Source organism: Corvus brachyrhynchos, unplaced genomic scaffold (assembly GCF_000691975.1).
Source record: "Corvus brachyrhynchos isolate BGI_N302 unplaced genomic scaffold, ASM69197v1 scaffold258, whole genome shotgun sequence".
Taxonomy (NCBI): Eukaryota; Metazoa; Chordata; class Aves; order Passeriformes; family Corvidae; genus Corvus; species Corvus brachyrhynchos.
Window position 1 is genome coordinate 515,440 of NW_008240122.1, and position 27,998 is coordinate 543,437.

At 38.6% G+C, this 27,998-nt stretch overlaps 1 protein-coding gene across 1 annotated transcript in view; it reads right to left on the reverse strand.

Moving 5' to 3' along the window:
- Positions 1 to 27,998, reverse strand: part of HHAT (hedgehog acyltransferase) — a 151,085-nt gene that overhangs the window by 110,449 nt on the left and 12,638 nt on the right. Inside the window, exons 7-8 of the mRNA XM_017744809.1 lie at positions 24,075 to 24,225; positions 8,493 to 8,528 (exon numbers count right to left, since the gene is read on the reverse strand). Of these exons, the coding sequence (XP_017600298.1) occupies positions 8,493 to 8,528; positions 24,075 to 24,225 (187 nt within the window). The remainder of the gene's footprint in view (positions 1 to 8,492; positions 8,529 to 24,074; positions 24,226 to 27,998) is intronic.

Here is a 27,998-nt window from a genome sequence, read left to right on the forward strand (position 1 = left end):
GAGGGATTCATCTTCTCCCGCACGCGGCAGGGTACACTGGGCGGGAGGTTCATCACACGGCCCTTTCTCGGCGGGGGGAAGGACGGCAAGCTCAGAGCAGCAGCAGGGCCGGCGACAGATTAGTCTGAGGCATGTGCTGGCTGCGATGTCATTTACTGGGCTGCACACGACTGATTTACCAGAAGCTGGATTAGAAGAGCATGCTTTTCATCCTATTTTTTTCTGGTTCTGGTCTACATCTTAATAATTCCACTACGAAGAGCATGTGGGTTTCTGAAACACGTCTAAAACACAGAACAACTTTGAAGTTTATACCATCCTCGTCCTCCTATTTGTAATCATGTCTCTTAGCATGCTAAAGCACAAATATGTACCACGAGAAGAAAAAAAAGGACAACGTTAAAAGGGTAAAAGACAAAAGAATTAATCAAAAAGCAAACAAAATTAAGTAGATTTCTGCAAGTTTATACTCATAGGAAACTTTGTACATGCTTAGTTTTAACTAGAAGTGTGTGGTGGAAGTTTAAGTAATACATAAAAGATATTTCTTACGTAATAATATTTTTTATGTATTCACTTTTGTGACTCTGAAATACTGATTGCTTCACCTATAAAAGATGCAAAGTCCCTCAGACTGAAATCACATGTAAACTCCAGCCAAATTCTGGCACGTACAACTAGGGACAAAAAGTTCTTGTGACACAACTTCCTGGACTACACGAAGAATAAATTGAGAATCCTTAAAATCACAGGTGGTTCAATATGCTGGGCACACACTTTCTTCCAATACACTGAAATGCAACCTTTGATGCCACTCCGTTAAAAGACTCAGTAAAATTATTTAAAAGTAGCATGAAATGAATCTTTAAATATTTCACGTTTCACAGTGTATTTCTTACAGATAGTAACTCAAATACCCTGCAACAAAAATAACAAACTGTTTTAATTCACAGTTGCAACACATAAACATGATGAGATCTGTACATTGTTAATCCCGACTTCCCCACTCCAACAGTTTAAGTTAAATGTCACATTTACATAACATTTACATAAAGATTCAGTTTTGTTTATACAAACCCCAGCCTTATTTTTGTAACATGCTCAATGCTAATTCATTATGTAACAACAGATTGTTTGCTCTTTTAAAAAAATAGGTGGTTTCATTCTGAGAAGGCACCTGAGAGACCACAATTGCTCTGAAGCAATTTAGCACTCAGCCTTTCTTACTGTTTCATCAAGTTTTTAAGGTTGGGTTGTTTTAAAACAAACAGGGTATCTTGGACACTGTCCCATGCTAAGACAGACACCTCAACTGATTTTATACATCACGGTCACTTCTGTTCAGTTCACACTTGTGCCCAATACACACACAGGAGAACAGTCACAGAGCCTCCCAATGCAACCCACAGGAGTTAATTATGGACTTCTAGTAGTGGTCACGTTGGTCTAAAATTCGAAACATTTTAGAAGATTCCAAGCACTATCCAGCCTGCTGGTTTTTATTGAGGTTTTTTGTTTTCTTTTTATTAACCACTTCGCTCTTATTACTGCTTTCAACAGAACACATTTAGACCAGTGCTGACCCATTCAAAAATTGCAAACAACAGCAAACATGGCAAAACTTCCAGTGCCTCTGAAAGCAGAGCTCACAGGAGTCTGCAATGCAGCTGGATGTAACTGCAGTATTTTATAAAAAGAGCTATATTTTTCAACTTCTCCATGCATGGATGGATGGATTAGCTGCTATTCTCTCATGTTTTAAAACTTTAAAATTATTTTTGCAGAAACCCTAAGGCCCCATATTGAAAGCAAGAGAGAATTCTCTAAGCTAATACCACTACCTCTTCACAGCAATGAAATAAATGCTTTAACCTTAAAATGAAATATAAATTAGACACAAAACCAATTCAATCACATCGGCTGATTATTACAATTGTGTTTATTACCAACAAGACTACATTTTTAGGTTTAATATATATTAACAACCACAAAATTTCAAGTCTCTACAAAAGCTGTCTCCAGCATGTCACATTTATATCACAAGATTCCCAAAGATTGCAAGAATCACCTTTTGTGCTTTGCTCCTTTGCTAAGGAGACATTATTTCAGTGGTCTTTCTTCTCCCAAGGGATGTTTTTGCAATGAAACCTGGAAACAGCCTGTTTCTGTGTTAGTCTGCTCTAGAACCTTGTACCACAGCGGGCCACTCCTGACTGAAAACACTGCTTGTGCTATTTCCACCGGCTTTATCTGCACTGCTCCAGAGGAGTACTGAGATCCAAGGAGTTCAAGACTAGTGAATACTTACTAGAGTCACATACCCTACCAGTCCCCTTGTTTTGTTTAAAGGCTAGGGATTGGAGGCAGAAATGAGCCAGAAGAGAATTCAAGTACAGCAGTTACACATATCCTACACACAGTGGTCCTACCTGCACATGACAAACAAATTACCAGCATCACTGGATCGTTCCCCAGGAAGCCTATCAGTGGATTTAAGTGGAATGATGCAGTGCATCCCTTGCAGCATTGACAGTTTTTACAGTCTACATTATTTTGATGATTACAGGTATATATAAAAATTGGTTTCCTTCATCCAGAGACTTTTCTGGTTAATCAATACAACACCTTTGTGCCAGCACTGATCCAAGTGAGAAAAATGAGACAGATACATAAAATTGTCATAGACATACCACAAGTTATACTAAAGAAAAGAGTATTGTTTACTCAGCAGGTACATAGACACACGTACACACAACAGTCAAATAGATCTGCTCCTATCAGTCATCCAGGGCTTTCAGGGAAAGCAGTACAAAGCTTTAGCAATACTGGTCAGGATTAACCTCATTTGGAATAGACCAGCCAAATTCACACAGTGCAAAAATTCCTCCTTAGGGCACCACGTTTTCCTCAAGGTGTCTGAAGGAAGGTGAGCGCAGCACTGGGGCCATTTTTTATGGCAAAAGACTGAGGTTACATGCTGACTGAAGTAACAGCCTGAAAAGAGAAGTCCCAAGGGTACAAACTACTAAGGAACTAGGAGGTGACTGCACAGGCCACAGGACAGCAAAACTGGTACACTTTTATCCACACCATGTATCAGAAACAAGTGGCCTATTGGTGTGAAGGACCCCTAGAACCAGACACATACTTTTTTTCTTGGGAAAACATTGTGGTTTGCTTCAGAAGACAGTTTGGGCACACACTGTTGTGAGAGTTGGGACTGCTCAGCTTAGAGAAGGCTCCAGGGAGACCTTAATGCAACCCTTCAAGACTTAAGGGGGGCTTATAAGAAAGATGGGGACAAGATGTTGAATAAAGCCTGCTGCAATTGGACAAGGGGTAATAGCTTTAAGCTCAAAGAGGGTAGATTCAAACAGAGGGAAAGAAGAAATTTTTTATTTCAATTAGGGTGATGAAACATTGGAACAAGTTGCCCAGAGAGGCAGTAGATGCCTCATGCCTGGAAATATTTGAGGTCAAGTTGGACAGGGTCCTGAGCAAACTGACCTAGTTGAAGCTGTACGTACTTGTTCCAGGGTAGGATGGCCTAGGCAATCCTTAGTGGCCCCTTAGAATAAAAACTATTCTATGATTCTATCACTGCTGTGCATGTTTGAAGGCTGACTAGGTATCCAGGACACAGAGTGAACCAAAAAGTCAAATTTCTTGACAAAACAAAGTAAAAAGAATGTATCCTTGGGATATCTAGCACTTTCAAAGGCAGAAGTGTCTTTCCACATACCCTTATCAATGCTGCTGGAGAAAATGGAATCTCATTAATACTGTGCTGTCTAGCCCAGCTACAGCATATTAGATGATCAATGGTATTTTATGGGCAGCTACATTCAAAAGAGCAGCAGAGACTGTACAGCAGCAGCAGTGGTATTTGGTTCCCCAGAGGAGGCCATGTGTTACAGAGAACCTCACACAGAATCTGTGTCCAGCTGTTGGAGCCAAGAATCACCACTGAGCTTACCTAGCAATGGAGTTAGAGAACTGCTGCAGCACATGTTGACTCTCCAAGACTTGTGTGCATTAAAGAGAAAGGGGAAGCTCAGAAGTTCAGGGGTTAGTATTGTGCAATTTTTTGGATGTGTTGGGGGTTTTTGGCCAGCTGTTTTTGTGGGTTTTTTTTCAATACAGTGATAGAAAGATCTGCTTGGGGTTTTTTTTAAGCAGGAGTATAGATTTCTTCAGCTTGGGACAGCCTGAAGATGAGGGATCCCATGGGATTCCACAGCAAAGTCATACAGAAGTTGAGCAAGATGATGAACAGATTTTTCCATTTCTTCTTCTGTAATCATACCTTAGTTAGGACCATAATCCCCTCTTTCACCATAGGACCATTCTGCCCTTACCCAGAGGTGCCCTTTTCCTAACTAAAAATCAGTGGAGGTCACCACACAGTAGATTTTGATTCTAGAGGTAAACAATGCCATGCTTTACCTGAGAAAACTAAAAAAGCGGGTGGTTTTCAAGTTTTGTATTCAGAGTACCTTTGCTAACTAAGCTAACCTAAGTAACCTGCAACTCTAAACAAGCTAAAGTAATTGCAAACCATGGGGTGAGCTGAGAGCACTGCTAACAGATGGATGCCTTTCAGAGACACTGGGGGTGCGTGGTCCTGCAGCTCTCTTCAAAGCCAGATCTATACTGAAATGAGTATGATTCACACTTTTTCAAAGGCACAGCAGAGCTGAAAGCATAGAGATTTTTCAAAAGAATCATGCCTGCAGGAACTGTCATTCTTCCCCACTGTCCTCATCAGTGCTGTCCTAAAGGAAGCACTGTTTGGCATCAGGACAGTAAATATTCCCACAAGTTCACAATTTTATTTTATCCAATGCCCTGTTCTCAGCACTGGATGAAATGCCTAGATAAAATAGCTTCAGTGAGCAAAGAGCAACAGGCAGCCTCTTAGTCTTTCCCCTCTAAACTGCTATACTAAGGGCTATTTCTATATATTTTTAACTCTGAAAATACACCTATTGCTCCATTCTGAGAATGCTCTGATTTAGGAGAAAAAGGGTTGTTTCTCCTGCAGTCACACTGGAAAAATATTACTACATTTGTATAGTACTCATGTGATTTAAATAGGCAATTAATAATTTTGGTAATCCCAAAAGTAGTAACAAATAGATTCTTTTATATCATTGTGTGAAAACAGTGGGCAGATGACCTTCCAGGTATAGTAGTATATTTTTCATTACTACCAAACCCCAGTTTTCATCACAAAAGTACTAATCCTTCCCCAGTGAGCTTCCATGATCCCTGTTTCAAATACAATGGTATAACTAACAAATGTTCAAAACCCAGACCCCCCATATACTCAATTGCACTTTATCTTCACAAATATGAGTTCCATGACACCACCTGATTTCAGCTTGCAAGCAGTAATTAAAAATCTAGTCCCAGAATCCAGTTCAGTCCAAGCCAGTAAACAGCATATTATTAACCATTGCAGTATAATATGTACCTATCCATAGTACATCTGAACATACGGGACTGCTAAACTTTTCCAAGCTATCTTAAAAGTGGTATCAGAAGCACAGTTCAAGACATAGACAGGTGGACAGAAATTATTTTCTATTAATTTTTTACTAAGAACACAGAAAAAACCCTGTGTTGTTGTAATTCTCTATAAAACTTTGTGTCATGCTTCACTTGGGGAAGCCACTGACTCTGTATGCCAGGCTAGTACATACAGTCCCAGTTCCTTCAATCAGCATTTAATTAGGCAGATTGTCCTTTTAGCAGAGACTATATTTAGCTTTGTTGGCCCCGCATTTTATATTTGCAAGCTTCATGCTGGGTTCCCTGTTCCATGGCAGGGTGGCATCATTATATTTAAAACAATATAACTTCTTGTGCATTTCAAATCCCAGCTCATAGACTTTCAATGCTTCCTGCAACTCAGGTCTGTTTTGGTTCAAGTTTATTCTTTCCTACTGTTTGTATTTCACACAGAAACGAAAACTGTGAAGAGGGCAGTATGACGCGTGACAGATACTTTATGAACACAGGAGATGAACTGCAAGTTCTCAGGAGCAGAGACTGTCTAGGCGAAAAAAGGCAGTAACTTTCTAAAATTCACAAGGCAGACCAACAGAAGAGATTAGCACCAAGTCTGTTTCCTACTCCAAATCATCTACTAAAAGGAATTTTTTTTTTTTAGTTAAGGAAACACCAAGCAAAACTCATTCTGGTACAACAGAAGGCAAAATTACTTCCTCCTTAGCAGCACAGCTACAGAGATAGCAGATGATGGTTCTCCAATTGGTTAACAGAGGTAGATAACAGGCTGAAAATGTCTATGCTAAGGTTAGATGAGGAACTGCATAGGACACAGCTGGCTTTGAAAAAATGATACATTAGTCAAAGATGACATTCAACTCATGCCAATTCCATGGTTATTTGCAGTCCAGGATCGCGCAAACATACAACTTAAATACTGCATCTCCTTGGGATGTAAAGCAATGTTGTATGAGGGAAAAATATCTTACTACATTCTTTGTATGAAGCAAATGAAAATATTTTATGGCAGAAGCATTACCAGGGCATCAAACTTAGTACATTAATGCTTACCATGATTCTGCTCTTGGTTATGTGGCTGTAGGCATTCCCAGGAGACCTTCTTAGGCACCATACTTCTTTTGTAAAGTAGCATATTTAAAGCCATGTCTTAATATGATTTCCATTTCTTATGCAATTATTTACAAACAGAATCTGCTTGTGAAATATAGATGTAACTAATTTTGTAGCACTGATACCAGAACTTAAATATTCAGTTGTCTAAGAACTCTAAAACACAAGTACATTCAGTAATATTGACACTATGCCTTCAGTGAAGGAAGCTATCTGCTAAACATTGTAATGTTACACACAAAGAAATACACAAAATAACCCTAACCTTATAAAGTCTACTGCTCAAAGGTTATGAGAAATGGGTTGGCCTGTGCAACCTTAAAACAAACCTGATTTTCCTTGTGATGTAGGCTTGTATGATCTCATATCTGGTGCCAAAAAACACTGCATTAAAGCCACAAGGACTCATGTGTGAAGGTTTGAGACAGTCTTTATGCAGGAAATATGACAAAGTAGCCTAAAATAAGGACTTCAGCAGCAAGTCATCTCAAGGAAAGGCTTATGGTGGGACCCAAACAGCACTCTGGCTCATACATACTGGGCTCATTCTTCCAAGGTAGAGTTCTTCACTGATAGATATATTGCACCATTCCAGTGGATGAAATAACTGATAGAATTAATTCTCTAAGTGCCCAAAGACTACAGAAAAATTCACCTTTCATAGCACACACTACGCTTCTTTGTAAAGATCAGTAGATGGTAATAGCTTTTTTATTAAAAATGAAGGCAAACACATTCTTGGCGAACATCTGTGACTATGCCCCCACAAAAAACTCTAAACAGCAAAAACAGTTTCTCAGTGTAGAATTCAAATGCATTAACCTCCCTTTTCTTGCTGAAGTGCCCTGCTTTAATTGCTTCATCCCTCTAAATATCATCCACCAAAGTACTCAAACAGCGATTCCACTTTCCTTATTCATCTTCAGAACACAGTCCATTCCATGCATTGAATAAATTGATTTTTCTGTTGAGAATATAAGACTCCACATTCCCAATTTTCTGTAAAATTCAAGCCCTCTTTACAAGGTATGAAGGTACTAGAGTTACCAGTATAAGAGTTTTTAAAAGCTTTTCTGCAGTACAAGAAAAATTAAGATTTTCACAGCCACTGAAATTTCCTGAGTCACGTTTTCCTTTAGAAGTTCATTAGAGAGTGACATTGGGTAGATATCCAAGACAAATAGTTAAAGTTTTTCAAACTAATAAATAAACAGAAGACAAAAGCAGATCTTGCCATAGAAAGTATAAAGTAATACTGAATTCACAAAGTGATTTTTACTTATAACAACAGAAATGCTTTATAACACGCTTGCTGAGATAGGTTTTCGCTGAGATAGGATCTGTTTTCTTCACAGCAGCTAGTAAGGGGCTGTGTTTTGGATTTGTGCTGAAAACACGGGGATGCTTTTGTTACACACAGTCAAGGCCTGTTCTGCTCCTCACACCACCACTAAGAAGTAGACCAGGGGTGCACAAGGGGAGGAGGAGGAGGGGACACAGTCAGGACAGCTGACCCCAATGGATATCCTACGCCATACGGTGTCACACTCGGTGTATCAAGCTGGGGGAAGAAGGAAGCAGCTGGGGGATGTTCTGAGTCATGACATTTGTCTTCCCAAGACACCATTGCACATGATGGAGTGAATGAATTCCTTGTTTTGCTTTGCTTGTGTGTGGCTCTTACCTTCCCTATTAAACTGTTACATCATCCCACGACTCTTCTCAGTTTTACCCTTCCAATCCTCTCCCCATCCCGTTCTGGGGATTGAGCATCCGTGGGCCTGGCTGCCAACTGAGGTTAAACCACAGCAATATGGAAATACAATTCAAGATAAGTATTAGCTTACCTGACCAGAAAGCGATGCAGCCCAACATCAAAACTTCTGTAAGAAAAAGAGATCCACCAAATCATTAAAAAATACAACTCTGTTGAGTATTGTACAAACACTGTGTTTCAAAACAATAATACCAAATATAAAGTTACAAGAATTGATTAAACAAAGAGCAAAAGTATAACACAACTTCCTTTCTGTAATGACACATGAAATTTAATATGATAATCACATGAAAAGATTTAGGTGCATGTTAAAAAGCTCACAAATCTCTTGTTGGAGTATTTATTCAGTAAAGTATTAACATTCAGAGTATTATAACCCACATAAAGCACAAATCGTGCATACGCTTACTGGAAATAATGTAAGCATCCTGGTCATCAGCACATTTTCTGTCATATGCAAGTAGATCCTCTGTGCAAAACTGCTGCGGAATCTCTTTCCCCTTTTCTGCTCTGTACTGCACTAAAATGCAAGGGACTGCTGTGAATTCTCTCCGTGATACAGAATCATCAAAAAAAACCCCTTATGTCTCCTTCAAATATAGAATATACCAAGAAGCAGACCTTGCAAGTGTGTTCCTCTCACATCGGTAAGGAAATTAACTTTGAGGCTTTCTGACATCAAGTACAAGTTAGACCACATTAAATTACAAGAACCATGTCTGAAATCTTCAGCCCTAACAACATACACTGACAGTAGCTGTCAGCATTTCTCCCCTTTTTCTGCTTCCTCCATTCCTAAGATAACTCAGGAGAACCAAGCTCATGAACAATGTACTAACAAATCCTTGACTCTACAGGAAGGTATCTGCTATTTGAGACATTTACCTAATATATGGAGTATGTGCCAGCTTTATGGGACTATCCATATAATCCCACATTAACTGTGTGCATAATGGCACAATTGGGACGTGCAAGTGTCTTATTCCCAGTGCTGGACTTGCTCTGGAATGGGCTTACATTCCACACACACACAAAATATTTTGGCGTATACCAAGCTCTTGAGCATTCTGTTCCAAAAAACCTAATTGGTCATTTTGTGTACAACACAGTTTTATTTGAACAGTACTGCTTGCAGTGTGCTGCTTTCTAACTGAAAGAGCAAGAGATATCATCAGATAATTAATGGCATCCTGATAACAGCAGAGTGATAATGAGCTGCAGAAATTCTAGGACTTAAAAGGAAAGGAAAGTCCACTTGTTCAGTAGGGTAGAGAGGAGAGCAATGAATTTCTCACTGAAAAGCTGCCTTGCAACAGAAAAACATCCTGCCAGGAACATGTACTTTGTCATCCTTAAATCAGTATTTTTCACAACCCTTTCCTGAAATCATTCCACCTTTTATATTATTGTTATATTACTGTGCAATTAAACTGCAGGAAGTGCATCCAGTTATCTTTCTGCATTCCTCCTGCCTGGATACATACCGTATTTTGGCCCTCTCTCTTCACTAAAATACTCTGTGTTGTACAGACACCCTTCTGTACAGGAGCTGGACACAGTCTGTATGCACTCAGTATGTTTGTGCTGGGATGGGGAGAAGAAGAAATTTGCATAGTTTCTGAAGAGAGCTGTATGCTAAACAGCCCTCTTGCACATCTTCAGCCAGGCTGATCTTTTCAAGCTCTCCCAGCTGTTCTCCATGGCAATCACCAAATCTGCTACGGGCTCTGATGGGACACACACCCCCCAAGCTTCTTATGGACAGTGAAACATAAAAATATCACTACTTTTGCCACTGAACCAAAAGCCAAAGGACTTGGCATGAAAAGTGAACGGTGCTGCTAACTTGAGAGATCAGAGCTGAAGGAGATTGGGGTGGACAAAACTGAGGCAGACTAGGTTCAGACAGGGCGGGAAAACAAAGACAGTTTGCTGTAGATGCCATGAGACGCCATCTTTTAAAAAAGCACATATGTTTATATAAAACTTATATCTAAACCACTTGCTATTAGAAAAGTTTTTTAAGTTTATTTCATAGGGGCTGTAGCTATTGGATATTTCCTGGAAATATTTTTAATAAGTATTAAAAATAAACATGCATAGAACCAATTTATTAGAATAAATAGCAAGAAGGAAAAATTATCAGAGCCTCACTAGTATAATTCAGCGCACATAGACAGGGCCCATTATTCAGTTTGATTTTGTACTGATGCATTTCAAGAGTCTACCCCAGATCCTGAATTCTAAACAATGTAAGCAGTCATTTAGGATATAACTACACTATGACCAACAGAATTTTGAGATTATACAGCATCATCTGAGTGTGCAGCTAGATCTTAAAGACACCTGAAGACAGAACCATCGATTAGTTCCAAAAGCAAGTATATTAAGGCTGAACAAGTTCAAATTGTAAATGGGAGAAATCGTTGCATTACTTAAGGCTATGGATATTGTCTACAGACACCTGGGATAATGAATACAAACATTGTGCAAGGCAAAGCACTGAAAGAAAGAATTATGGGAGACAGGTTTTGACAAAACACTACCACAGACGCTTTTGACTGTTCTTCTTGTTCATATTTAAATACATACTGCAGTTAAGTTGACAAGTAAAGTGAAAATACAGTGAAGCAGCAATGGAAACAGATCTAGTAGATGCAATTAATCCCTCCATTCTCAGATGGAAATGTTAAAAAGGAGTAAAGAGGGTTTGTATAGCAGGGTTAAGGCTGCACCTTGGGGGTGAAATAAGCAACTTCATTAAATGAGAAAAGAACAAATAATCACACTATATTTGCACTAAAAATTTCATAGTGATCCCTTCAACATCAGAGGACTCCACGCATCAGACATGGCAGTGTCCCCCACAATCAGCACAGAATTAGACCTGCCATATGCACACTAACAGGACTATCTACTGCCTATAAAATATGTCCATATTTACTTAATATTACAACAAAGTTTATAATCAACTTCACACAGCTTGTTAAATCCTGAAGTTCCCTGCAAAATACAGAATTTGGCTGCTAGTTCTTGCAATTTAGGGTGCCTCGGTTACGTAAGTTTCAGAAATCCTATAATGAGCATAATTTTTCAAAATAAACATTTTTATTTAAATCTAAAATAACACGAGAAAGGATATCCACAGCAATATGAGTAAAGAATTATTTTCCAGTCAAATTCTCTGTACTGCTCAAATGTCAATAGGCATACAGTATTTCAAATTTTGGAGAAATAAGTAAAATCTAGTTTATCAAAATAGCAACAGCCTTGGAAGAGAGCAAAATCTTAACTAGCCAAAGGAACAATAAAGAGGAGATATATTTAACCTGAATTTCATAAGCATGTTACACAGTGCAGACAATTTGATAGAATTTTCTTTATAAAAGCATCCCTAATTCTGCTCCTCTGAAGGATAGTTTTGAATCACAGTTCTGTACACAACTTTCATGCTTTTATTAAGCATGGAAGCTCTAGTTTGATACGATTCAACAAAACATTACACATACAATCCCTCATAATCAACCTTGTCTTTTCCCAGTACATCAGCTACAGATTGGTGACCAATAATATACATACACTAAACCAACAAAGACCTTACCATCTCCGAAAACGTACCTGCAGGAGAAAGACGTATGACTGCAGGCAGAGGTTTCAAAATTATTTCAGACTTACGGTTTCTGCTCTGGAAGCTAAATGCATAATGCAACAATATATCTCCAAATTTTCATTCAGAACAAAGATGATGGGAGAAAATTTAAAAATTGTAAGCACATTGCATCCAGTGGATTGTTTATAATCCCAATTTCCACAAAGCTGTGCCCTCCTTTAACTGAAGTCTAAATGCTGGTTCCTCAACAGAGAAATTGTGTGAGCCTTTAGTACACAGCTTTTATATTCAATCAAGTTATGCCAGCCTATGGTATTTAAGGACTTGACTCCACAGATGCCTAGATGAAAACTGCTACACATTAGCTGCGTTAGAGACTACAATTCACAACTCCAGTATGATGGCTAAAGGACCCTTATCTCACAAGGTCTTATTGTGAGATCTTGTCCCCACAGATTTACAACGATATAAAAAAATGCAAGGACTGAGTCCATGCCAAGATCATAAGAATCAACTTAAAGTTAAGCCAGCTACTAGAGCCATATTTTATGAAACTAATTGCAATAATTTGAATTGCCCAACTCTGATTTCGTGCATCCATATTTTTAAGCTGTGTGCTGAAGAGAAAACAAGTACAGCTTATTTTTTCTGTCAGTTCCCCCCACAACTGCTGGGCTGCACACTATTCCTGAAGACAAAGTACAGCATATCATGCAATGTGCAGCATAATCTGGGAAGCATCTGGCTAACCATGGACCGCAGAAAGATGCTCACTGCAGTCAGTACAAGACCACTCAAAATAAAGTAGTGGCCTGGTTCTTACTTTGGGGCCTACCTTCAGGGGAGTAGACCTATGTAGATAGTTTGCCATTTGTTAAAAAAAAAAAAAAAATTAGAAATGTAGATGGAAACAGGCAAATGTGACACTGTGTACCCAGAGACTGCATTGCATTGTAGACAGAAATATCCCAGACACCTTAAAAACAGTCATGCTGCCACTGAACACAAACACTTCTAAATGCAGAAAGGAATGGTGTAATTTCTATAAGCAGGACAGGACTTTGCTGGAGCAAACAATATAATTGCACTTAAATCTCTTCAAATCAGCCCAGCTGCCGTTTATGGCAGTGATGAAATCCAACAAGTGGGTTATTTATTACAGCTTCAGTACTCTAGGTATTCAACATTTCTTTAAAAAAAGCACTGTAGGTGCTGCAATGTTTCAACAACAGGTCTTGGCCCTTCCTCTTAAAATGTGGCTTAACTTGACGCTAGAAAGTCAAACTCATTCCCTTATCCTCAGAGTAGCCCGACCCATTTAACTGCAGAAGTGTTTGCAAGACTAGCACTTCCATCAGCTGTCTTTGCAAATAAATGTGGCATTTAGCCAGTGAGCTGCTGACCGAGAGTTTCTCCCACACCAGAATATTTTGCACTGAAGACTGAGGAGTCATTGAACGACAGCTGCTTTCGCTGACACAGCACTCAAGTTGCTTCATTGTTCCTCTTTCTCAAGCCATATCTTACAGCAGGGATGCCAAAAAGACTCTGTAAAAAGAATTCCCCTTTTTTCCCAGAACTACTTTTCTGGATTCTCCTATATCTGCTCATATTTTTTCCAATGCTCCCTGTGGCAGCCTCCCTAGCAGGCAATCCCTTAAAGATGAATGCTTCCAAATTTCAAATAATTACAAGTGTGCAATGTGAATCTGAAACAATTTTAGAGTCTTGTCTGAAGAATTAGATTACTACCAGGAAAGCAGATAGCAAAGTCTATATGCAGGTTTTGTAAGTGCTATTATTTAACATCTCAATGAGCTATAAAACTTTGCTAAAGCAAATTCCCTGGAGGGGTACAGCCTACCAAACAGAATAAGTATTTTTCAAGCAGTGACTGCTACCAAATGATTCACCATCATCTTCATTATTAAATAAACATCTGGGAAAGCAATCTATATTTTTAAAAGACACTTTTGCCTGTCCATGGCTTGCATTCATTCAGTTTTCTGCAAGTTTGCTATGAAGGTGTAGGTTTGAGGTAAAGCTTGTCTCTTCAGTGACAATCAGCACAATTCTTCTAAACGACGTAACTGCCTTCATACTTGAATGCACTATTTAGAAAGCTGATGCACGACTTCAAACAGAAAAACAACAATTAAATTGTCACAGCACATTTTGCAGTGGAGATAAACACAGTAAGCAAACTGAAAATATTCACTTAAACTGTGAATATTGTGTTGCAGTATTAGTTCTTCAAATGAAGAGTGAGAGATGCCTGATGAAAAATGCAACCCAGTCCAACATAACAATCTGTTTGGATTTATCTATTACCTAAACTACAGAATAGACTTTTGGGCACCAAGCCTTTAAAGTCACATTTTAACGTTTTTCTGTAGACTCTTTTGCCATATACAAGTATGTTTTTGGAGCTCTCATTTTTGAGATCAGCCTTTCTATTTGTGCAAGACACTTGCTGAATTCCACCCACATACAGATTTTAGTCTGCCCACTGATATGGTAGTGGAATTGGGAACAAATGCATATATGGAGCTCTTTTGGCATTCCTATTATTTGGCAAATCCTATCATTTCCTATGCATCTCCATTCTTACCATGCAACATAGAAAAAAAAAAAAAATCATAGCTCAATCCAATGATAAAAATTCCTGTTTAAATGAATTCAATGTTCTTTTAAACATGAAGATCTTAAGAAGCCTAGATCTCAAGCTTCAATGGACTCTTTTGTTTGCAAGCTTTGACTTTAACCATCTGCAATGCAGTAAATTAGTAGTAGTTTGCTTTTATTCAATATAAAAATGCAGCTAAGAGTAAAAATAAAAATCTATGCTATTTGAAAGAAAAAATATGAAGACTGTCAAATGCTTTCATATCATATCTTTGACAAACGATTTCTTGTTACAGCAATAATAAGCAGAACTTGTATATACATGAAGATATCTTTATCATTCTCTGACACTTGCTTAAGGACACTGGAATTTTAACACTTCATTCTTAGATAAAACACTTTGAATCTCTGTTGTGTTTCTTCCTAGAATGATTCAGCAGCACACCAACTTGCCGTTTGGTTTCTTCCATTTTTAAAATAACCAAAGCTGCCACTGTGTAATGCTGTTAGTGCTCTGCAGCACCAATATGGCCAATGCACAAACATTCACCTTACTTCACAGAAAGAGTCCTCTGTAAATGTGTGATGGCTTTAAGGTAAAGCCATCGACATTTTATTTGGGAAGTATTTGCTGCATAGCATCACAAGGAGAAGCTAGGGCTTCCTGTACTCATGAGAATGATGGAAATCCACAGTGAAGTTCTGACCCCATCAAAATCAGCACAAAACCCTCACTGATTTCACAGGAAGCAGAAATATACCTGGACTGACTCTGGACAGTCTGTATAACACAAGATACAGTCCAATTTTGGTGTGCATTTTGTTAGGCACACTTTCCTCTCCAAGTAGAAACTATTAGTAAGTCTCAAAGCTTCATCTTTACAGTTTCAGTTATTAGCTGGGAACTCAGACTGGAGACCTACATAGTAAAAATAACCTACAGTAAGACAGCCACAAGGAGAAAGCTCTTCTGAGGACCACAGAAAAACACAATGCTAGTGGTCTCCAGCCTACAAATTGAACCCATGACCTAACATGTTTTGTTGTTTTATTTCAGTTTAAATGCCAAACTTGTATTATATCAGAAAGCCTGAGAAAATTTTTAATGATTCTAGGCAGTGACTCCTCCTCACCCCTGTAATCTCCTGGACAGAAAGAGAAGCAGAACATTCAGCAGGCATCAGCCATTGCCAGTGTTTATGTAAACAGCGCACAAGTCTGTCTACTTGGGAAGCTTTAAAATAACAAATTTGTTCTGTTTCTCACATATCCAATCATTGGATCTTGGTGATACGGCTCAGCAGACACTTTTCTAAAAAGAGAAGTCTCATTTGTATTCTGTTAATCTCTCCTACAACCCTTCAGAAGAAATATTACTTTAATTTTATACCTTCACCAATTCTTCAAAAGCCTGTGGTAGCTCATGGAGAGTGGATGAAACCTAACGCCCATTAGTGGCAAACTCCCATAGGGAAAGTTCTCCCTCAGCCTTTGTCACGTAAGACTCCTGCACCGCAGCATGATTGTCCAATTACTGTGAGATCTCTATCCTCACTGCAAACAGAGCAAACAAGTTTATTAACAGCCATTACTCATTTTCTACAGTAGTTGTGAGCAGGCAGAGGGTTGCTTGCCAAATGTGAGCAGCAGTAATAGTTTGTATCCACGCAGAGCTCATATCAAATACAGTGAAGAATGGGCTTCACAGGTGAAGAGCAGGACGTGGGCTTAGCTTGATTGTTAAAAATCCCAGCAATTTCAAATTACAGTAACAATGCAGCCATTACATAAATAAATTCCCAATAATTATGAAATTTAGACCCGAGAATGATTAGGGTGCCTTATTATTGCAACTCTTTTTACACTCCAAAGTAACGGGGTTTTTTTTTCTCCCTATTGAAGAGATTTAAGGAGCCTTTCAAAGCTTTAATACAACCAGCAAATTGAACTGTACAGTAGGTAACTGCAGCATACACTAATTTAGCTGACGTCAGAAGCAGTTAAATCTTTTGTCTCCATCAGTGAGAGAATGGCTAAACAGTCCAGAACTTTCATATATTCAGGTGACATCCTAGCTGGAAACATCACAGATCAATACTCAGCTTTAAGCATCACCACAGTTAACAAAAAATACAGTAAATCAGGGAGACTTATTTTTCAACTTGAAAACAAGTTATTCCACTACTAAAAATATGCACTAATTCTGCAATTAAATAGCCAAGTTTTAGGCAAGAAGTTGAAGTATTCAGATACTGGCAAGCAGATGCAATATTTAAAAGTTACTTACGACTCCACAGCCTTTCTAAGGAGAACTCTCCTTGACTCCAGCTGTCACTCCACACAGTAGCTGTGTATTTACCACCAAATCATCCTGCTTAGGAATACCACAGGAGCTGTAGGGGGCAAGGACATACAGGGACACCTGCCTTACATTCAACTTTACCCATCAACAGAAGGAAGAAGAGTACTTTCCCTTCCAAGACTCACACTCAGCATCCTCAAAGACCATGTAAAAATCTTCTCAAGAATGAAAACTTAATATTCTTTAAGTGTTTTAAAGCACATCACCTACCTCTCCAAGCACACAAGCTTTCTATGACACAACTGGTCTTGTGCATGTTATTTTTACTACTGATTTGGGATCTGATCCAGTGCACTTTTACAGACAGGACAAGAAACATAATCTTATGACTTCACAGTGTTAAAGTCTGCAGACAAGGGCTTCTGCACACTTTGGCAATAATCTCAACTTTCAATAAAATTTTCCTTTACTCATCAGCACCAGGCTGTTTCAACACTGTGGGCATAACCATATTTAGTTCAAATATCCTTTCAAATAATCTTCTTTCATATTTAAGATATCACCTCTAAAACAAAGTAGGGAAAAGATGCCTTTTGATTTTGAAATAGAAATGCTGCAGCATTAACATTTTTTAAGTCTAAAACCAGTGAGAAGCTAGGTAATTAAAAGACCTTTATTCTACCTGATACACTGTCTACAACATACTGGACAACTTCTTTCTTTGAAAATATCAAAGGGTAGAAATACACCAGAAGAGGCAATCCTAAACTCTAGAGGAAAGGGAAATACACATAAGCATGTCCTTCCTTTTCTTGTCTCTCAGTTCCAGCTGCTCAGTACTTCCCATCACAAACATGGAATACAGTGCTTTCAAAAATGTAGCTGTCTAGAACTATAGGACAAATACAAAACAAGTCACATGGAAAATAATACCTGATCCTCTTGAAGCTGACTGGTAGGCCATCCATAGCACTGAAAATGGGATTCTCTGGTCATAGTACAAGTAGGCGTGTCCAGCACCCTTGGCTCTAATCCCCAGACAGACCCTCTCCCCAGGCACAGAACCTCAGAGGAGGTCTTCCTACAGCTTTGGAAAGCAGCTGCTGCAACCCTTTCCACAGCAATGTAAGCAGCAGGTGTGAGCCACAGGTCTGGCTGTGCCATTCAAATTTCTACCAGGCTTTGGGTAATTCATGCTGAAACCCTCTTCCCATCTGCCACGGAGATGTGGAGTTTCTTTTCACTGCCTGCCTCTCTGTCCCTCATGCAAATTTTTCAAGGTTTGGTAACTCAACTGCTCCTGAGGATACCTGCCATGTAAATAAGTTTAACCTATCATCCTTCCTTTTTGCCCTACAATTACCTCCAAATGATAGGTTGCACGACAGCAATTTGCTGTTACTACTAACATGTAATCAGAGATCTAAACTCATAGGAAGGAGAAATTTAGGGAGAAAAATCTGCTATCTCCAATTTCAGACTATCCATCAGCCTATCCAGAAACACCACAACAAAAGAGCACTACAAGACCCAAAGAGAAAGAGCAAGCCTTTCACCATTTGTTAGAACACAAGCCACTAAACATGCAAAGGCACGTTATTCTGAGCCCAGAGGCAGGGATCTCATCCTGACTACACGGCTCTGCAGCACAGCTACAGTTGCTATTGTTACACACAATTATGTTTGTGTTCACTTGTGCCAAACATCGGCTATTTGGGAATGTAAGGAGGCAAGCTTCCCAAGTCAAGCACTGACAGAAACTCCACTTCTGATCTTATTTAAATTTCCTTAATGGTATTTTACAAAGCCTTTCAGCATCTTACTTGTCTTGATATATTTAACAGGCTAATTCCCCAAATGATTTATTCCACTACAAAAAATCAGAAGCCCAAAGAACAGAAAGTACGTGTCAAACTGGTTGAGACAATAAGAAGCACAGGCGAAAATGTACTTAAGTAATTACTTTACCTCTACAGGTCAGGAAGTACGTTTTCCTTGCTTAAAAATCTATTCCAGTCCTCACCATAAACTAATAGGCAATTAAACAACACTATCAAGAGTTTAAGACAGAAATAAAAGATGGTACGTTTTTGCAGGCTAGTCATCACTCCAGAATTATTGCATGTGGTCACAGTGATCTCTTGTGCTCACACTCACTCCTAACATGAGTATCAGACTCGTCTTTTCCCAAAAAAGTCCAAAACAAAGGGGGAAAAAAAACCCTGGAACAGTCCTTTTTGATAGACGCACAAAAGGAATTATTTCCAGAAGGAGGACGGTTTCAGGAACAACAGTAAAAGTAGGTAAAAGGTACCAGGATGAGGAAGAAACAAATGCAAATAAATTTACATTTTCATCTGTAGATTTATTTTTTATGGCATCATTATAGACAAAAATGTAATTAGCCCACAGCAGACTCTAATCCATAATTTGAAACAATTCACTGAGACCTTGCACATAGACCATGGTTTTTCATGTCAGGCAAATAATCTTTAGCAATAACAAGGCCAGTAAACTAAACTGAATTGCAGACAATTTCTTGCAAATCATAACCCAGATGCCATTTCTGGATGTCACTAAAACATCTGTGGCATTAATGTAACTCGTTCATATAGAAGCATGTGTGGCTGTACATGCAAAATACAGCCCTCCTAGTCCACTCCTTAGCATGCAAGAAAATTGGGGTTGCCTCATGTCACACTCTTGTCTGCCAAGAATCAGGGTGTTAAATACAGAGTGGAATCTAGAACTTAAATCATGGTATTTGAAAATGATCAGATCTTTATCACTGCATTTTTTTAATTTCCTCTGGTAGCATTTCTTCAACTCCATTTTCTTTATTCTAGATGAAATACTGTTTACAGGGAAAATCTACCTTTCAGATGCTACTTCTGCCCACCTTCTTAAAAAGCCTCTACTCTTACTGTGACTAACCTATATTAAACATGCATCAAGTTTTAGCACCATTTGTCCCCAACACACTTGTCTGCAAACCATCTTGGGATATTTGAGAATGACAAGACTTCAAGGTGGAAAGACACAGAAGAAGTCATAAAATCACAGAACTGTTTGGGTGCCTTTTAATGATAATCTAGTTTCAATGTCCCTGACACATGTAGGGACAACTCTCACTAGACCAGGTTGATCAGGACTCCATCCAACCTGGCCTTGAACACTTCCAGGGACAGGGCATCCAAAACTTCTCAGGGTAACATGTTCCAATGCCTCACCACTGTCTGACTGAAGAATTGCTTCTTAGAATCTATTCTAAATCTCTCCTCTTTCATTTTAAAACCACTTCCCCTTGTCTTATCACTATCTGCCTCCAAAAAAGGTGTCTCTCTCATTTTTATAAGCCCCCTTTAGGTACCAGAAGGCTGCAATGAGGTCTCCCTGGAGCCTTCACTTCTCCAGGCTGAACCCAACTCTCTCAAACCATCTGCATAGGAGAGGTGCTCCAGCCCTCTGAACATCACCAAGGTGTTGTGCTTCTGCACATTTCAGATCTGTGACCAGAAAAAACTGGAGACTTTATGTCATGCTGTTCCCACAGCATGGCAAAACATATCCAACCAATATGTCCAACATTTTTGTTACCAAGTCACACTCAGTATAAAAAAAAACCAAAAATGGAAGCATGATTTTTTTCCATGAACAGCAGCTGAGCTAACTGTTGTCCTAATTTACAAACTGACAAGTTCCTCTGTAGAATACATTGCCAAGATAGTTTACCAATATGTTAAAATTGACATAGGATTTAGTTATGTACTATCTTTTATTTCTGTAGTTTCCAAACCATTACTCCTCCATAGGATGTTTTTCCATAGTCAAGTTTCAATTTTCAAGTTTCAGTAGTAACACAACTTCTAGTTCCACTACACAATTCATCCCCCCACATGAAAAGTTGTATGGCAAGCATCAGCCTTGACTGATTCTTTCAAAGCATAAGTTTCCAACAACATTGGTTCTTTCCCACAATTCATTACCTTGCTTTTAACCTTGGTGACAAAAACTAAGTTTTAATTCCTCATGGCTTAAGGTAAAGCAGACATTAAAAACTAAGATGGTGTGCCACTGAACTGCTATCCTCTCTGGAAATCAGGAGCTCAGAGATACCTTTTCACAGCTATAACAAAGCCTTTGAATAGCAATGCATTTATAATGTATTTATTAGCTATGCAGCTGCATATTTAGCAAGCTAATGATATCCCGGTATAATGAAACCACAGTAACACATTCAACACCTGTATTTGTCTTGAGACAGCAAACAAGATTGATAATTTTTTGACTCTAGCGATTGCCTTGATTAAATGTGAATTAGGGAGAACCTACCATAGCTTGATAACTTTTTTAATTAAAGTCTTTTATTTTTAGGTTTGGATGGACACAATTTGGTTTATTGTTTCGTACCATAAACAGAGAGGCAGAATACTTGATTTGGTTTAACACCTGCTTTGCTTTTCAGCTCTAGAGAAACTTCAGACAACTTCAGACACACTGTGGTATTTTCTTACCTTCCTGACTGAAAGCTCTTCCACATGCTGTATCACAGTGAATTATGTCAGCATGTACTGACTAGAAGTGACAGGGATCTGGATGGGTCAGATCAAAAGCTTTGTTGTTATGCTCAAAGGACACCAGGTGGTGGAGTAAGGTTCCTTAGCAGCATATTTGCATTCCTTACATTGTGACATTCAGTGTTGTCTCTCTCCGGGCTACCTTCTGTCCTTCAAAACATGCACTGCTAAAGGCTTTAAGACAAAAATAATAATACTGGGCCTTGGAAAGTCCAGCCAACATAATACCCTGTTTCTGACAGTATTCTCAAGTGGATACCAGCAAGAAGGGGAAGAGTAAGCCAAGCATAGACAACCACTTTTTTCTGAGCAGTATCCCTGATGCCAGACAGAAGGTAAGAGTGGCGTAACTCCAAGGCATCTGGATCATTCCAACCCACTCCATTTCCCAACCTGGCCCTAAAGAGGACTTTAAAGCTTTACCAGATTACCATTTAATAAAAACACTCTGGTACAAATCTCACTCTACCAGTTTAAAACTAGACATAGCATTATTGATATTTAAATTAGACACTGATAAAGCTGTCAAGAACATTCCTGTTAAAATACTTGTTTCCACAAACTATCAAAATGCATTTAAAACTTAAGGGAAACACAGTCATGGTTAATAAGGCTCCACAACATGAGCCATTTACTTCCACCCTTTTTCAATTGTTTTATGCTAAACTCATAATTTGCTAACGTTTTTGTCCTGTTCAGTCCTACAGTTCAGAAACAAAGGCTGTTCCTACTTCTAACACACCATTCCTATACAACACACCAATGCACCACATTAGACTGCAAAGCCTCTGGGTAGAGCATTTGAAGAGTTTAACTGTAAAGGCATAAGGACACCACAATTCAGGGCATTCACAATGCTCCTCAGATAACAGAGAATGACCCATAACGCAGCAGCTACAGACAAATCTACTACTAAAGAGCCTTGAGAGCAAGAAATCAAGTCAGGTATATATTAACAGACTTTTTTCCACATTCAAAGCAAACAAGTTCAATCTGTAAGATAACTTATTTCTTTATAGAATGAAAAAGTGTCAAGTGCTGATATTTACCTTTTGCCCAATTATTCAATTTATATCAAGCATTCACTGTCAGAAGTAATAAGTTTTCTACTTACATATTAGTTTCAATTTTCATACAAGAGGTATGAATACTTGAAGGAATGCCCAATTTTTTTACTGTGATACACCACACACATTTGCAGATGCAGAGTACCTTTTCATGGCCTGTTACAACTGCCTGGCACAGCAGTGTCATTAGTGGTTGTGCTGAAGTTCCTTTTCACTTGGCACCTCCTGTGCAATACACAGATGCCCTGCAACAAGAACTGACAAAGGGTTTGCAGCTCTGCCTACAAGGGCCAGCAGGCCAAGAGATGCTGTTCTCATGAGACTGCCTGGTAAAAAATGACAGATTTCTATATTAACTCTGTAGGTCATAAGTTCAGTGCAAACTCTGAAAGAGCATTTAAACCAAAGCAGTTCTTTGTAGCTCAAATATCTTTTAATAATTCATCTGTTTTCTGCACTCTTCTCCTGCTGCATTTCTTTGAATACTTTGGATCTACACTTGCCAACTATTATGAACTCTAAAGCCTTCTTGTTACAACTAGCTTCAAGCTGAAAACAAAATTAAAATCTCATCCAATAAAACTCTGATAACAGCAGGCCTGCTGTTTTTACGACTGAAATTAAAAGCCTTATTCATATTGCAAAGCAGTCAGAGACAAGATGGAGTAAGCACTGTTCTGACAGGCTCTGCACTAACACGACACGAGAGAAGTCTCTGCACTAAAAGACTGACCAGTCTAAATCATTAGGGGAATGTTTTTAGAAGTCTGGGGCACAGAATCCCACAGCCTGAAGGAATATTGGAGAGTGCAGAGAAAAACAAGGGAGGAGAGAAGTCAAGTAAATTCCCTCTTACACAGAAACTAAACATTAGGCAGAATCCACCCGGTAGAGAGTTTTCGGTGAAAAGACTTCAGTGAACACTGATTTAAAGTGAACATAAGATTTAAAATTCAGAAATTTTTGAAGAAATATTGTTCTGAAACTTCCTTAAAAGCAAAGCAGATCCAGAAATCCATCCTACTTTATAAAAAAGTACCATTTTCATAGTACTTTTAATGCCTTCAGGACTTCCCTACCATATGACTCTACATGTTAAAGTATTCTAACTACAGCTTTCCTCATGTGATTAATCAACCTTTTTGTTTCCATCTCTGGAAGGATTTCAAGCTGATAGGTAACTAGAAAAAATAATTGCTATATTACCTAGTTAGGCTGAGTCTAACTCTAGTAATTAAAAGGCTGCAAATGCTGAAATGGGTACTTGCCCTTACCCCTCCACAGTGTGACAGAAGTAATCATCAAGTGGAAGTTCATTTAAAAAGCACTGAAGATGAATCATGGGGATGAGAGAAAAAGCACAAGGACAGGAAAGCAAACATGTATGTGAGCATGAACACACGTGCATGGTCTTAGTGACTTTTATGCCACGTATCAGTAACAAACTGCCTGAAAAGCAACAATGACTAACCTCCACATGTTAGTGAAACTGTGCATCAGGCTCACACAGCAAGGCAGAGCTGGAGGTTGGAGTCCATCCATTCTTAGGAGGAGGGCAGGAACACCATAAAGAACCAGGTATTTCACATAAAAGAACAGTACTTGAGCTAAAGCCAGACCACCTAAAAGAAAAAAAAAGAAATCATACCTTAAGCAAGTCCTGCAATATTTTTAAAAGCTGTTGATACTAATTACTTCCAAAAAGCAATTATTCCAAGAATTAAGGCAAGCACCATTGCTTGATGGGATACACAACATCTACTTTTACAAGAGCCACAGTACACAAGCCCATACATTTATGACATTAGGCACACACACAAAATGGTACCATCATTCCAATATGAAGGCACAAGTATGCATCTGTAGTTCCACTCTCAAAAATCTCTGGACTGTGGGTGTTGACTGCTATGAAAAAATAAAAACTGACTTATATTGAGCTAAAAATCAGAACATACCAATATAAGCAATCAACATTTACCACAGGGACAGTAAATTTAACTTTGCAAAAAAACCCCAACCAACCACTCTACGCTTGTTACTCCAGAACAGCCATAAACAATGGTTATAACTGCACCTTATCCTGACATCCCCACAAACATCCCATGTCCCATCAGATTATTTGAGTCCCCAGAAAATATTCCTACAAGATGCCCTTCTGCTGCATCCAAGGCATAGAAGACTGGAACTCCACTTTGCACAGTGCTTAAAGCATATTTCAGTTTCTAAACCCACAGACAAAGGTCTCCTTAAGGTCCTTTAGCTGTCTTTTTTCCAAAGCAGAAATTTTGGCAGTGTGCTCGCTCACAGCTTAACCTCAGGTTATGACACAAACTCCAGCATCTTACACAGATCTGAGATGAAAATCATACATATTCTCATTATTATTATTCATGCAGTAACAACCTTAGAATGCATTATAAAGGAAGATGATTCAATCTAATATTCTATGTTTTCTGTTGAACAAAGTGGTATTGACCAATAAGTAAAAACACAGTAAAAAGCAGAGGCCAGCACCTTTACAGAAACTGATGAGGTCACTCCTGAAGGACCCAATGACTTTGGTGAACTTTTCCATCTGACAGTTGACATACGGAAAATCTCACCACAAAGAAGGGAAACTAAAATTATAATTTTATACTTCAATAGAGAAAAAAAACCTATAAAATGCAATTGCTACATCTCCTTCCATTCCAGTGCTCTGCTTTCGCTCAGTTATATTACCAAACTTGACTGAAGGACTTTAGACATTCAGCCCAATTTTAAAGCCTTCCAGCAGACTTTCCTTGGAGACAAAGTGTTTAATCTGACTGCAGCAGTACATCTCCATGAACATTTAAGTAACCTGTCTTTTTTTGAGGAGGGGGGGAACATCCCTATTGCATTCTGCTGACTAATGAGTATTACTATGGATGACAACCAAAAGCTAAGCATTAAAAATTCATCTACTGTATAACAACCTAGAGTGAAATTCTGGTACTAATAACGTAAAATGCAAATTTCCTGCTGGCCTACACATGGCCAATATTTTGCTATGACAATCCAATATTTTTCGTTGTAATATCATAATCCATGCACATGATAAGAAACAGTTGTGCCATACAAGATAAAAATTGATGTTAGAACAAAATACTGAGACATGAAGCTTATGTGACTTTACTTCAGGGAAGCAGGCATCTCGTATTCAATAACATTATTCCCCAGAGAAAAACAAACAATCAGAAGCACAATTTGGATACTAGCCAATTAGCTCCACATTAGATTACTGCTAAATCATCTGTACAGCCAACTTTCTGCTTTAATTCCCTTCTCATTCAGTGTCTCATTTCTTTTCTGACAAATTTCATTGGAGAGCTGAACACTGACACCCACACAAATCAATTATGAAGATCACAGCTGTTTGTGCACTAGTAAAATTCAAAATCCTTTGGCTGTACTTGATGGAAAGGTATTTAGAAACAGGCTTCCACTCAGACCCAAAAAATCAATACATTTGATTTTAAATACAATGATGAAAGATCGAGTTCACGGATACAAAGTCATAATATGCAAGTTGTGGAAAAAAGGCATTTTCACCACCTCAAATAACACACGTCTAGGCTGTCATTACTGTAACTAACAGGCAGCACAGTAGCACTGGCATCTTAAACACACACATCACAGTCACACCTGGCACACAGGAGCTACTCTGTGAATGGCAATTTCAAGACTCACAAAAACAGCAACACAAAGGTCCCTGTCAAAATACACAGATCAAGTTCTCACTGGTCTTGAACTCCTGCCAGCAGTAGGAGAGTTCTGGCCACTTAGGGAAAACTAAGGGCAAGATTCACCACGAAATAGCTGGGCTGTATTGCCAACAGGCACAGGCTTTAAACCTTCTTGCATACCTGGGACATTCCAGCTGCTTTGCATTTGCTCCATTCTAGCACAAAGCAGCCAGAAGCACACTGCATCACCTGATTTAAAAATATGAATTAAACAATTAAATTCATTAACAATATCACATAATTTTTACACACAAGCATTATTTTTAAATTGGAAACAAGCCATATCAAATGTGTATTATAACACACCTAAGAGGAGGAAGTACTGCAAAGATTCTATCTTTTCTCCAGAATAAATTAATTCAAAGGATTCAAAGTCAAGGTTTGTTGGTTTTGTTTTGGTTTTTTTTTAACAGAATGTGCTAAGGGATAAAATATCAAGTTAAAGTACCCAATCTTAATCCCATGCATTTCAACAGTTAAGCTGTTTGAAGTCCCAGACTAAAGCAATTTACTTTCATAGAAGCTGGTATTTTTGCTTTATCATCTTCCAATCCTCAAAAAATTCTAAGCTTTCCTATGCTTTAAGAATGTATTTACAGACCTTCAAATGCTTTCCTTAACCTTAAGTTTACTGCAAAACTGCATTTCCTAAGTTTCATAGAGCTTTGAAACAAAAATAACTACAAACTGGAATATTCACAAGATTTAATTTGTTTTAATCTACTTATTCTCAAAGTTCTGCCTGGTATTTTTTTGACAGAAGTCAACAAGTAGAATATTTTCATAAGCAAGCAACAAAACATTTGCATCCAGCTATTGCAAATCACACTTGCCATTTTTCTGTCCTTAAGCCATCACCAAAAGTCATGGTCAACTGTAACTTAGAGGGCAATTTCATTATGGGCACAACATCACAACTTTACCCTTTTTGCAGCTACATTTACCCTATGGCATTAATGACTGCAGATGCTTGTTTCTGTCAAGTACCAGGACAGGTTGCACTAGAAAACAGAGATAAATATGAAGTCACATGTCAAAAGGGCTACTGACACATGGCAGAAGTCTAATAGGAAGCAGACATTTATAACAGCTCAGAATTTGGGGCCATATCGTCAAGTTCAAAATATCCCAGCCTTTCAGCAGCACACAAGAAGCAAGGAACATCCTTATGTGGGTGGAGTAGTGGCAGGAGGCTAAGTGCTTATTTTTAGACAAAGCTGAATGGACATAAAGGTCCCAAAGTGAAATTACTTAAACAAGACTAAACAGAGCCATCAAGGAACTCTCAGTCAAGGCACAGACAGGTCTTCCAAGTTAAAGGAAACCAGAAGGCTTTTCAAGCACACACATGCTTTAAAGACACCTACCATGAATACTCCCAAGGACTTTGAGAAACCTGGTCTAGTGGAAGGAACCCCCATGGCAAAGGGGTTGGAATTAGACGATCTTTAACGTTCCTTTCAACCCAAACCATTATATGAAAACATCTACTGTAAGCACTGTGTTCAACAGTAGTTACTTGCATGAAAAAGCTCTCTAAATAAACCAAGAGTTATCACACTGCACTGTTTTTTACTGGGATAGAGCTCATTTTCTTCACACTGGCCAGTGTGGGGCTGTGTTTGGAT